The sequence below is a fragment of the Podarcis pityusensis genome (assembly GCF_964106645.2).
Source record: "Podarcis pityusensis genome assembly, chromosome: 12".
Taxonomy (NCBI): Eukaryota; Metazoa; Chordata; class Lepidosauria; order Squamata; family Lacertidae; genus Podarcis; species Podarcis pityusensis.
In genome coordinates, this window is record NC_138037.1 from 57,101,537 (window position 1) to 57,114,734 (window position 13,198).

At 41.7% G+C, this 13,198-nt stretch overlaps 1 protein-coding gene across 13 annotated transcripts in view; it reads right to left on the bottom strand.

The window, feature by feature from the left end:
• Positions 1-13,198, bottom strand: part of TPK1 (thiamin pyrophosphokinase 1) — a 244,035-nt gene that overhangs the window by 34,073 nt on the left and 196,764 nt on the right. Inside the window, exon 7 of one of the 13 annotated variants that reach the window (XM_080976002.1) lies at positions 10,970-12,333. The exons of the other annotated variants lie outside the window; for them this stretch is intronic. Within the exon in view, the coding sequence (XP_080832128.1) occupies positions 12,287-12,333 (47 nt within the window). The 3' untranslated portion in view covers positions 10,970-12,286. Of the gene's footprint in view, positions 1-10,969; positions 12,334-13,198 lie in introns of those variants that run through there. 13 annotated transcript variants of the gene reach the window in all.

The window sequence follows — 13,198 nt, forward strand, 5'->3', positions numbered from 1 at the left end:
CTGCTCTGGGCAGCCGGGAAAGATTCTCAGGCTCTAAAGGGAATTCCCAGCAGGGCTCAGAGGGAAGAAAGACTGAGAGAGCAGGCTAGAGTTGCAGGATGAGGAAGGAGGCAGAAGGGAAAACAGTGGGCAGAGGCAGGCAGGCAGAGGAGGGGATGTGGAGCAGAGCAGAGCAGACCCCAGTGTCAGGCTTGAGGAATCCTCTCCATCCCCCTGACGGCACCAAGAATCAGGGAGGAAACAAGGAAGTTCTTGCTTATGATTTATTCCATCATCACAGTGAAAGACAAAGGAATCCAATCATTCCTCCATGACAGAGATGCTCGCACTGAGCTGCCCCCCTTCCCTTCTAACAACAACTACCCCTGCTTCTACGGCATCCGCCCGTGGCCAACTGTCGTTGTGCCCTTTGTTCTTGCACCCTTAACAAACGGTGTGTTTTGGGAGAAGGGGGGTCGGTTATGCTGTCCAGTGATGTGTCAGCTGGCTGCTGTCTCCCCTCCTCCTTCCCCTAACACCGCATAACTCTGCTGTTTTCCCGTCTCTGAGCTGTCATCTTCCTCCTAGCCCTGCTGCAATTTGAGACTGCCTTCCTCTTCCCTGGAAGCTACAGACAAAAGTGGGGGGACACAACCTTCACCACTCCTCCTCCTCTTCAGTCCAGTCCCTGACACTCAGTGACCACGGAGGAAGTCACTGGCGGAGCACAAAAGGTCACAAAAAAAAACCACTTTCCGAGTTTCTGGTCTCTCCCAGCTCCAGGTGCACCAATACATCTCCTTGCCAAGGGTGCAAAGGAGCCTTGGTATGCCTCTGACACTGTGTTGTGTTAACACACACCAGCACTTACATTAAGGAGGGCTATTCATGTTTAATGCTGATCTTTGAATGTTGCAGAATTTGCAGAATGTTGCGAGAGCCAGCATGGTGTAGTGGTTAAGAGCGGTGGACTCGTAATCTGGTGAACCGGGTTCGCGTCTCCGCTCCTCCACCTGCAGCTGCTGGGTGACCTTGGGCCAATCACACTTCTCTGAAGTCTCTCAGCCCCACTCACCTCACAGAGTGTTTGTTGTGGGGCAGGAAGGGAAAGGAGATTATGAGCTGCTTTGAGACTCCTTCGGGTAGTGGTAAAGCGGGATATCAAATCCAAACTCTTCAAACTCTTGGGTCTTGTGCTTTAAGATATTCTACTGTTCTTTATTAACAAGACTTTAATTGTGTTTCAAAGTTGTTACTCACCTCTTTAATACTTTTTGATCAGAACACGAAACTTAAGAAAACCCACCTGTACCAGCATCCTGTCTTTGCAGTGGCCAACCAGCTGCCTATAGGAAGTCAGCATAGGAAGGACCCAAGTAAAACAGCAGCCTCCTCACTTTAAAAATGTCTAATATTTTTAATATTTCTGAAACGAATAATTATTTTTTAATAATTTAAACCTAATTTGACGTATATAACACTCAGTTTTTATTTTTTGGGGGAATATATTTCTTGCTAGGTCTTATTTCCTTACATGTCAGCATTTAATGTTCTATTGACTGTAAATTCTTTTTTCTTTTCATTCCCGATAGCCAATTTTCATAACTTCAAATTCAAATATTCCAAAATTAAAACAAGTCTGACCTTTTGAAACCCCCCCTGAAATAACCAATATTATTTTCATTTTTAAGATGAACAACTTTGTTTCTTTAATTTTTTTCTATTACAGCTATGGATTGTAGGAAAATTGTACAAAATGGCTACCTAGTAGCCATTTCCCCCCCACGATGTCCAAAAACCAAAAATTTTTCCAACCATAAATTTAATTCTTTGTCGAGAAAGAGCATGTCTTTGCAATAATTTTTTGGTTACATGCTCACACATTTTTCCACCAAAAAAACTAGTGCATTTATAATTTTTTTTAGGGATTTATAAAATCTTTTGAGTGCTGGTGTATTTTTTTTTCTGAAATCCTCAACACTTTATTGAGCTCTGTTTAAAGGTCTGATCATTGGTTATGGGGGGGGGGGGAATGTACACAAGGGTATCTTGTGCCGAGGGTCTCAAGAGGGACAAACAACACAGATTTAACGAAACTTCGAAGTGCTATAAAATTAAAACCATTTGAGATAGAGGGGGAAAATTCAAGGGGGTTTCTTTCAACCATAAGGGAAGGGTGTACACCAAGTTTCATCAAAATCTGAGATGGTGTATGACAAAACCCTTGTTTTTTGCATTGATTTGATGTGGAATGACCTGAATATATCCTGTGAATCTTAAGTTCTCCTTCTCTCTGCACTAGGCAGATTTCCCAGATATATAGGTAAGATGACTATCAGACGCTAAGTACATAAAGGTTATTAAATTCAGCAGTTTAATAACCTCTCTGTCCTGAATTTTCAAAAGTCGCCTGATTTCCAAACTCCTCAGGGGTTGAACATTTATCTTGATGTGATGTGGTACCGAACACCTTGACTTCAATTAATCGTGATTCTCCCTGAGAATATTCCCAGGCTGCATTCCATACCCTGTATGCTGTTAAAGGGATTGTGCTTCATATTCCACTTGTTGCCTACAGGTTTCTGTCCTCCATGGGGGAGGAATCATTTACAAGGGTCTACAGTATCAAACATATAGAGCCATCATCCATCACTCATCAGTTACAATTCCCATTTGCATCCATTTATCTAATCTCAGGCTACAGGAACTGCCATGCTTAAGTAGTTCCAAACTACTTTAATAAAAAATGAAAATGCTGGTGATTACCACAACGTAATTATCCTAAAACACTGCTGCACTTCGTACTTAATTGTGTCCCCTTTCAGGTTTAATTTTCATTAAGAATATCACAAAAACACAGACTCAGCAACAAAAAGACAACTCATCATCATCAATCCATTTTAACTGGAACTACCAATATTGCCAATATCTTCTCAGCAGCTCAGTGTGGGCAGAAAGACCAAATGTTGACAGTCAGCTGGCAAAGACAGAAGCCTATGGGCTTCATTCACCAACAAGTTGTCTATATCAAAGGAAAATGCACTATATTCAGGAGCTTCGTATTAGCCAGTGCCACTGAATAAACTTGGCGGTGGGAAGGGCAAGAGAATCTTGGGGTCCTGCATCAATGTCTCCGGAAAACTGCCTACTACTGCCCTGCTGCCCACCAACTTTGGAGCTAGGGCCAGATGTTTAGGCATCCTGGTGCTTTAAAAACAGAGAAAATACCCAAACTTCTATACATAACAATAACTGATGTTTTAAAGTTATCACAGTTATTCAGAATAGCTGAGAGAGAGTTCTATAGTAATCTAGCAGCTCAATCTGTACACAGCCTATTTGGATAATATGCAAATGAGCTCCTGCAAAGTATATATTGTTAATCCCAACTGCCCAACACCACTGATTAGGAAATAAAAACCAAAGAAAAGGGGGGATTTGGAAGCTCTTCAGATGCAATTTACCCAAACAAAGAAAATGTGGGTTTAAAATTGTAGAGCTGCAAAAAATAAATGGCACTGAAGAAGTACGCAGACCTTTCAAGGCATGGATTTGTGACGGTGGGCTTAGTGATGTAGCAGTCAGAGCAGAGGCCCCCAAGCTCCTGCCCCCCCCCCACCCATGGACCACTTGGAAATTGTTGAGTCTTGGCAGGCCACTTAATTATTTTTCTGCCTGTTGTACCAGTTGTAATGTGCTGTGCTGGATGCTTTTTTTATTTTAATTGTCTTTTTATTGCTTCTTTGATTTCTTATATATTGCATTTTTTTATAATTACAATATAAAAATAAAACAAGCAATAAAATACAATTAATATCAACATGAATATTTAATATGATGGATGCACTGCCAGAAATCCCAACACTGTGGACCAACTGAATGGAGCTTTGGGACTGCTGGTGGTCCATCTGGGGAACTCCTGAGTTTGAGTACTGTGGCCCCCCAGGTTCAAACCTTCACTCAGCCGTGAAGCTCACTGAGTGACCTTGGATCAGTCATTTATTTCTCAGCATAACTACCTCACAGGATTGTACTCAGAAGAAAATTAGGGGGATGGGGGAAGAGACCATGGATGCTGCCTTGAGCTCCTTGAGGAAAGTGGGATATCACTGCAGTAAAGAAGCTTCTCTATAGACTGAAGCAAGCTTTCTCTGCCAGACTTGCCCTCTACCGTTCCCTCCCCTGCCAGCACGCCCAAGATGGAAAGCACCCCTCCATGAAACCATGCTCCTAGCTGCTCAGAAATGATGTTGGCCCTAAGCGATGCAGGCAGCATAGCCAGACCTTCCTCCATAAAGGGGATACATTTACAATTAAACACATCATTACAGCTGTAAGGTCAGGCCTCGGGGTGCACTGAAACAATTAATGATTTTCATTCTGGTTCCCAACAGTATAGAAATAGCTCCACAGTGTGCATGGGTACACTGACAAACACACTTTATAGATTCTAATTTAGCATTTATTGACCATGACGATGCAGCTGATAAATGTTCTGACTGTGCAGGTTCATCACACACTGTGACCACAGATGTCACTTGTAGTGTAGTAAAAGTAGCAGACATACTATACGGCCTGCACAGTTTTTTCTGTAGATGGCAGTGTATGTCAAACTATGGGGCTTTCTTCCCCAGAAGTCTTATAGGCAGTGAAAACTAATCTAAACAGAGCATCTAACACAATATGTAAAGAATGCTCACTCAAAATCACAGATCATTTCACAGTATTAAGCTTCTGAAAACAACACTGGAAAGCTACCAGTAATTGGTGATTTCATCACTAATTGCCTATTGTTAATACCAGGCATGTAGTGGTGCTGCACAGAATTTTTCTAAAATAAAATGAAAGAGAAAGAATAATAAAATCATAGAACGGTAGAGTTGCAAGGAATCCCAAGGGTCATCTAGTCCAACCCCCTGCAATGCAGGAATCTCAGCTAAAGCATCCATGACAACATCCAAGAGACAGAAAGAGAGAGAGGCCTTTTTATGAACAGATTATTGTGCTTGGCACAAACTTGGAAGTCACTACACAAAAGCAGTTTTTGGCCGTTCTTTGGAGAAGTTGAGAAGTCTGATTATAATGTAGCCATGGATATAAAGAAAATGGAAGGCAGAACTATTTTCTACATGGCCATTTTACATGAAAGACCAAGCGAACCCAAGAACTACCTTATTGGACTAGACCAAACAATTGACAAGTTTATCTTGTGATGGGCATGCTAATTTTCTGTACAGTTGCAGCAAGACAGTAAGTGAGTCAACAGTAGAAAACTAGGAGCAGCCTTTCCTTAACCAGAAGGTATGAGAAATCTTTGGCAAGTCTCTTTGCCTTCTTTGGTGGGTGGCTTTGCAGGAGGGCCATGGGCAGGACAGATTGTCTGCCTGCTGCCAAATTGGCCAATGGCGGCAGGACTTTGAAGGCGTTCCCCTGGGCGCAGGACCAACTGTCCAATGGCAGAGCTGGGTCCCGTGCCCAGGGCCAGGATAAATTCCAGGCCTGCCTGGCCACTCAGCCTCTTTTCGCCACACTGGTTCTCCCACCCTCCCTCCCTTAGCTTAGGGCTTTCGTGGACAGTTTGCAATGCCACCATATTTCAGGGCTGGGCAGGAATTTTTACACCTGGCAAATTGGCACCAGCCAGCTGTCTTTCACCTACCTCATAGCAATTTTCACACCTTTGAAAGGCGGATAGGCATTGGGTAAACTTATTGATTGGAGGAGAGGTTGTAGCCTTTGCCTGCCCCTCCATGGGTAAGGGTATCCTGTTAAAAGGATCCAAGAAGAGTGTCTCCTGTCCGATGTCCAGATGGGGGCCAGGGCCATACTCATCCAATGGGAACCACTTAGGGGATGCCCAGATTTGATGTGGGTCATAGGGCGTCCCTTCTGGTTTCCCTGGTTTCCCTTTGCCCTTAATGTCACTGCTAGCAGATGGGCTGGAGTGCTATATGCAGCTACTTGTCCCAATGCCATTGGCAGAAGTTTCATATCTGTAACCAATAAAGTTGTGATCCCATAAAGCCAGTACGCGGTGCAATGTCTAGTTATTTAATCCTTAGGGAATGGGGTGGTCATGGGGCCTTGACTATTTCAGAAAAACATATGGGACAAGGGGAAAAAGGTTTGGCCAACGACTTTGGAGAGAAGTGGTTTGGCTTTCTAACTCATACGATGCAACATAACTCCTCCAACAACACATGACACTTTATGGCAGGACTTATTAGGCTAAGTATTGAATTTAAAGTAACACTGCCATGTATGTATAGCCTTGCACCATATGATGTTGTTTGATGTCCTGTTTCACACTTAACTCTGGCAAAGAAAAACTGGTGCTCAGCCCTGCTCCTTCAACAACATACACCCCAAACTAACTGAAACATGAACAAAATAAGCAGACCCCCCTACCTAGCCCAACAGCCACTCATTTTAAAATAAAGATTAAAAAAAGGGAAGGGCAGAAGGACTTGGTGGGCCCCTTGGTGTCCGCATTGGGGATGTCAGGTCTCTACGAAAGTAACAGAGAGACCTAATCTTACAGTGCTGATCATTTAATCCACAGGAAAGGAGAGAAGGAAGAGGGCTTGATCAGAGGGATTGGTGGTTGCTTCTGGATAAGAAACATAAGAACCTGGTTGTGTCACTCTTTATTCAGGGAGGGAATCACATGTGGAAGGCTACTGCTGCATCTGTATGGACCAAATAACAATTTACTCAAAGGGAAAAGCAGCAGATCTTCCTCCTCTGCACCAGAGGGAGAAAAGAGACAGCCAGGTCCTTTCTGTTGGCTGGAGAGCAGCAATTACTGCATGGCTACTCCCTCTCGGAACTGCTTACAAGAAGGTGAAAACCTTCCTCTGTTGTCCAGTATGTGGTACTGAGAGGTATATATGCTAAGGGCACTACTAAAAACATCATGGCTAATAGCTGTTGACAGACTTATCCTCTACAAATTTGTCTAATTTTTTAAAAAGCCACCTAAGCTTACTCAACATCACATTTCTTGGCCAAGGAATGAATGACATCCTTTTGTCTGTCCTGAATCTATTACCTCCATATAATTTTTAGAGGAAGGAACTACGTTAGTAGAAAAACAGCATTTTGAAAGTGTTATAAACATGCAACACCAGATGGCACTGGAGAGCAAAAAAAAAATGTATTTGCGTTTTTCCAAAGCATTTTTCTTTTGATACAATGATTTAATTTCTGACTTATTTATAGCTTCCCCCCATGTGTAGATCCACCCTACATTACAATGAAACTATACCAAAAACATGCATAACTCACTCCTAAGATTTAAATTTGTGAGGGGGGGGCGCGCGGAACCTTATCTGAAAATGTAGGGGGGAATGGTAAGGATTTGAGGTGTCTATCTGGAATACCAGATAATTTAATTTATGATTGCTGTGAAATAGAATGATGATTACAAATAGAGCAATACTTTGCAAACAGGAGTTTTTAATTTGAAGGTAATTGCTAGCAAATTTCAGAGCTGTTAACTATGGAATAAAAGGACAACTGACTCACTCACATTCAGAAATCAGCGTTTGATTAGGGACTACAATGTGATAATAAGGGCATAATCAAGATGTAGAAAAACCTTTTGATAAATAATGCGTGAATGGCATTTTTTGACAACGTACCTTTGCTATGTACAATGAATATCTTATTTTTCCCCCTCTGTCAAACTTCTGCTTCTTTTCAAATATCAGCTTTATCAACATTCCTTATGTGCCTGATTTCCAGCTGTTTTGCTTCAAAATTAGAAGCCTTCCCTTTGATGAATGTTCATGCAGCTGATTAGAAAATTGCCTCACAAACAGAGCCCTTGAGCAGAAAGCCAATCAGGAGAGATACCACATAATGCAAGAGGGGCCCTTCTGGATCAGACCGAGGCCGATCGAGGCCACTGCACTAGTTCCTGGATGCCTTCCCAAATCTTCTCCCAGAGTTCAGATGACCTTTCCATCTTCCTCGTCCTCCTCCTTTAAGGGAAGGGCATCAAAGCACTGTGCATGCTGCTCACGGAGAGGATGTGTGCATGCATATGCCTTTGTCCACTTCTTAAGCTGAACTGGGCTGCTTTTACCCTCTAATGCACTTCTCCACCCCTCCCAAAGGGACATGCTCTGCAGCAAGAAAGCCTTTCCAAACCAAGAGAAAAGCAAATCCTCACCCCTGTACGAAACTCTCAGTGTCAGGCTGTGCAGTCATTCACAACTGTGCCACTGTGTAGGTGACAAAAATGTGGTGACCCCAAAGACTATCTAGTTCATGCACGTCCAAAGTCTGTTTCAGGGGCCAAATCTGGCCTGCTTGTTGGTTTAATCTGGCCCCTGTGGCTCAAAGCTCAACAACTTCAATCCTAAAAAAAGCTCAGCAACTCTGGTCGGCCCTCATGCCTGTTCACTTCATCAAATCTGGCCCTCTTCGAAAAGATGTTTGGGCGCCCCTGATCTAGTTCCATTGACAAATGTCAGGAAATGCAGGACAAATGGGAACCACTTCACCTGCCCCCTGCCAAAGGTGAAGCAAGTTTGCCAGACTTGTTTGGCAGGCTTGACTGGTGACTTCTGACCAAAAATTAGAATAGTACAGGGGTTCCCAAACTCCCACCACCACAAGGGACCACTTGAAAATTGCTGAAGGTTTTGGCAGCCTACTTGATGGTTTTTATCCCTGTTGCAGCAACTGTAATGTGCTGTGCTAGATGCTGTATGATTTTTAATCGTATTTTTACAGGAACCCACCCTGAAATAGTGTATTGCTTGTTCTCAATTAAAAACTAGCGAAGTGACAGCACAATAAATAAAAAAGTCACTTTGCAAAGCACTTTGTGCCCAGATTCCCAATGAGTGATTGATAGGTGTTTGGCAAGTACCACACAGAATGCTTTGCAAATCCCATGCCTAGCGCTTTTCATACGCAGCTGGTTGTCAGGGGTTTGCGAAGCTGCACAAAGAGCTGAGTAAGCTCTTCAAACTGCCTTCCCTCACCCAACTTCGATGTGTCAGATGACTGGCACATGGGTGGTTCTGCCTACTTTCAAGGTTGGCTCACGGGGTGGCAGGGAAAATATCTGGTCCACTGGGCCAAAAATGGTTCTGTTGGGTCCCCTCTGTCTATAGGCTTGCCGACACTCTCAGTGAACCCTTCAACGCTACATCATTAAGAGCATCAGTCTCGGGGGTGATCTTGGGAAAGAAGAGGAGGGCTCTCATTTGCCTTGTTCCCAAAGCAGCAGGTGTTCTCTGGGCTGCGGTGAGCAGCCAAGTTCCCCCACGAAGAATACCCCCCTGCCCCATTTCACAGTGGAGGAATATTTGTTAAAAGAAATATTTTTAATGAATGAATGGTCTCTTAAAAGGGAATATTCAGCTCAGACTTAGTGTAAACGAGTAGAAAAACCCCCTGAAGATTAACGGCTTTCACTTAAGATTTATAGTGTCATTTGCTCTGTTCTAGCCAAAAGAAAATTCAGTATTGAAAAGCAATATTTAGGAGCTGTCATGTACCTGCATTTCCATATTTAGATAGAATAGCCTTGTTTCCCCCCAAAGCCAGATTTTACACTTCTGGTTTACAAGGAAAACATGCTATGACTAAATGCTGTTGGTGTTGTATCCCTTGTAACCTGATAAAGATGTAAACTGTAGGCGCTGCATTTTATTATTTTAACTTGAGTTTAGCCACGTTGCATGGAATAAATCAATATCTGAATATGGAATCCTACATCTATAAAGTAAGGATTGTCTTTCGATACTGAAGGTGCTTCAGGCCAGAGTACCTGGAGAGATGTACTCCTCAAAGCACACATCCTTGTCTCTTCCTCCCAGCCTTCTCCTGCAGTGTGTTTCATGGGGATTTGAACACAGGGGTCCCAATCCAAGTCAGATATGTAATCTGCAACAGCATACTGGCTCTCCAGAATGAGGGAAAGTAGGGTTGTTGTAAAATGCCAGGAAACATATATGTGTGTTTGTTTTGAACTGCTTTTAACATTGAATTTTAAATTACTGCAACCTGATTTAGGGTCTTCTGGTGAAGGAATGGTAAGAAATCAAATTTACAGTAATAATTATATTTTTTTCATAATCGGTAAATAATCTTGCATTGTATTGGATCATAAATGCTACAGCTTCACCATTCCTAATGCTTTCGAGACTCAAGGAAAAAATATGGAAGCAGCATTTCAGTGTGAAATACTGCTATTTCTCATATCATGTCAGTTTGGAATCAACCACTTCCTAGAGTGAATGTGGCACCTGGTTTTTTCCAATGATTCCTTCTTTGACCTAGGCTGAGGCTGAGAAACCAAAGTTTTTGATATGCTATCACAGAACTGAATAATATGTATCGTGGTTGTTTAATTCATAGGGAGGAAAGGCTATTATTGTTCTGCTTTATTATCATTTTTTTGTATTAAATGTTTAATTGTAATAATGTATTAGCCTCTCAAAGATTATTTCTACATATAAATATGACAACAACAACCATATCAGCAATTTGCATATGAGTGCCAAATAAATATTTTATCTTTAAACTACAATTTAATTTCATATTTAATATTTGACCTATCTCATATCTTGTCATGGATCCAAAGAGGGCTCAATAAAACATTATGATTAATAATGTCACAGTGTAGTAAGGATGTTTACATGTCTACTCACAATGCTGTGACTCTAAAAATGGCTTTTTCTTGCAGGTTGGCATGTTTATGTCATGGAAATTCTATTCAATATTGATGCAGAGCAGAACTCCAACATTTGTTAGCAGAGTAAAAACTTAAACACGTTGCAGGATTCTCAAAAAATAGACCAGAGGCAATTATATTTCATCCAGCAGAGCTTTACTGCTACGGAAGGCAAATGAGCATCATGGTCACAAATCCAATGCATTCAGGACTGGTGCAGTCCATAAGAAATCCAGTTGCAGCAGAGTTAACCTAAACTTACAATAACTTATAGTAAGTCTGTCTAACTTACTTAACACTATCTACAGAACACCACACCAGAAGGAAAGAGAGATGGAGAGTGAAAGGGAAACTCAGACTCCTTCTGGCCCTACTTATATAGTCAGCATGACCTTGACAGAAGAGATAAGAGAACCAGTTTAAACCAGCTGTACTCAGCTTCTCTGAAGGAATAACCCAAACACCATGAACCTCCTGCTTGTTTCTTTCACACAGAGAAGCCTCCAGAACCCTCTTGAATTAATTAGAATAGGAAAGATCTCTACACATCAGATCAATACTTTCTGCACCAAGAAATGCAAACTGACAGTTTATGTATCCTGCCCATTTCATAGTTTTACACCTAGCAGTGGACCCTGGAGAGTGGGAGATGTGGAATGGCTCAGAGCCTTTGAAGAAATTAATGGGAAGTAGCAAGCCATTGCTCTAGACAACCTGTTTTTTGGAAAGGTTTCAATAACAAGACACCATCCATTTATTATGCTTGATTTGGGTCTTTCAATATGAAAATAATGCAATGCATTTGCAAGAGTAAGACAAATGAGCATCTCTACACTGGCTAATTTTTTACTGGCCTGGCTTCATGAACACTGTTCGGCCATGCTTCTGCAGTTGTCTAAAGGAGTTGATTTCCATAATATTTCATGGAAGAAACTTGTCAGAAAGGTGACTAACAGAGGCAGAAGATTTCCCCGCAGACAAACTGGTCCCATTTACTATATTTATGGCTGCCATACACCTGGATTTTTCCGGATATTACCGGGATTTCAAAGGCGGAATTGACATCTGGGATGGGGGTGGGAATTTCCGAAAGGTGGCACTTTGTCCTGGATTTTTGGCAAGTCAATCAAAAAACTTTGGGGTTTGTCTGAAAATTTCAGTGGTTTCCTTAAAAAAGGCTCAGCAATTTTGGGGTCTTCCTATAAAAAGCTCAACAACTTTCTGGTGTCCTGGTTTTTACTTTTTTAAATATGGCAACCCTACTATATTTTCATAGTTATGTTTCTGTTCAAAATAGGGGCCATCTGCAGCAGGTTTAGTAATGTGTCAAAAGCCGCAAATGCAAGGATAAAATTATAGAGGATTTAATTTCTTTTATTTAGGAAGCCCCATGAGATAAATTTGGGCTGCATGGATTCAAACACTCACATTGTTCTACCAGCCAACAATTTCCTGGCAGAGTGGCTTTCATACTTTCCAACTTCAGGGGACATTTTCACTGAAGATGTCACCAAGCTTCTGTAATTTCTTGGCTCTGAATATGAACCTCAGTGACTTGCAATGCTCAGAACAGATACAAGGAGTACATCACTTCTCCCTGAGATTTTCTCCAAGTCAGCAAAGGAGGGAGGAAAGATGAGCCTCAAAAATAGCCCACTTTCCTAAAAGAAGTTAGGGGAAAGAATCAGTGGAAAACTTAACAGAATAGGAACAAACTGATTGTCAGGATTTATTTAACAGAGAGGAAAAAAGAGGGGAAGAAGCAAGAGGAACAACTGAGGTTGGTATACCACTCTCATTAGGTTTCTAAGCAAGACACTAAGTGAGGATGGAGTCCAAAATTAGTGGGTGTAACATTTTGTCTAGAAAATCCCCATTGTTTGGCCAAGCATTTCTAGAGAATTCATTTGATTCAGTGTTGGCCATTTACTCTGTATTTTATGGTTTCGTTTTTTAAAATAGATTTTAATGATTTTATTGTACCAACATGTTTTTCTTATGAGTTGGTGGTTTATAAATAAAAAAATCTACTATATATTTTGGAAAGTTGCTTGTCTGCCCGTTTGCTATGCATCTGGACACCTCTTAAGATATAATAAACAAAATTTGACTGATGGTTCCTGAGATCAAGAAGCAAGTTTGGATACAATTGTACGCCATTTGGAATCAAGATGTTGAACTGAAATTTTGAAAACTGCACTTATTTTAACCAAATTTTGCATAACTGTTCCCGAGATCAAGGAGCAAGTTTTGTCTATGTTTGGATACAATTGGATGCCATTTTGAATCAAGATGGGGGACTGAACCTTTCAAAACTGCACTGCTTTTTTGGTTTCTTGGAAATCCTAAGCAATACTGGGTACAAGGCTGCTTACACACTTATAAACAAACAAACAAACAAACAAACAAACAAACAAACAAACAATGGCACCCAGAGTCTCTCAGACCTGCTCTGACTCAGAAGGTCCTGGGAGGCAGGTGTCAGTAAGCCTGCTGTGTGACTGTAGAAGACAGTGGCTGCTCTGT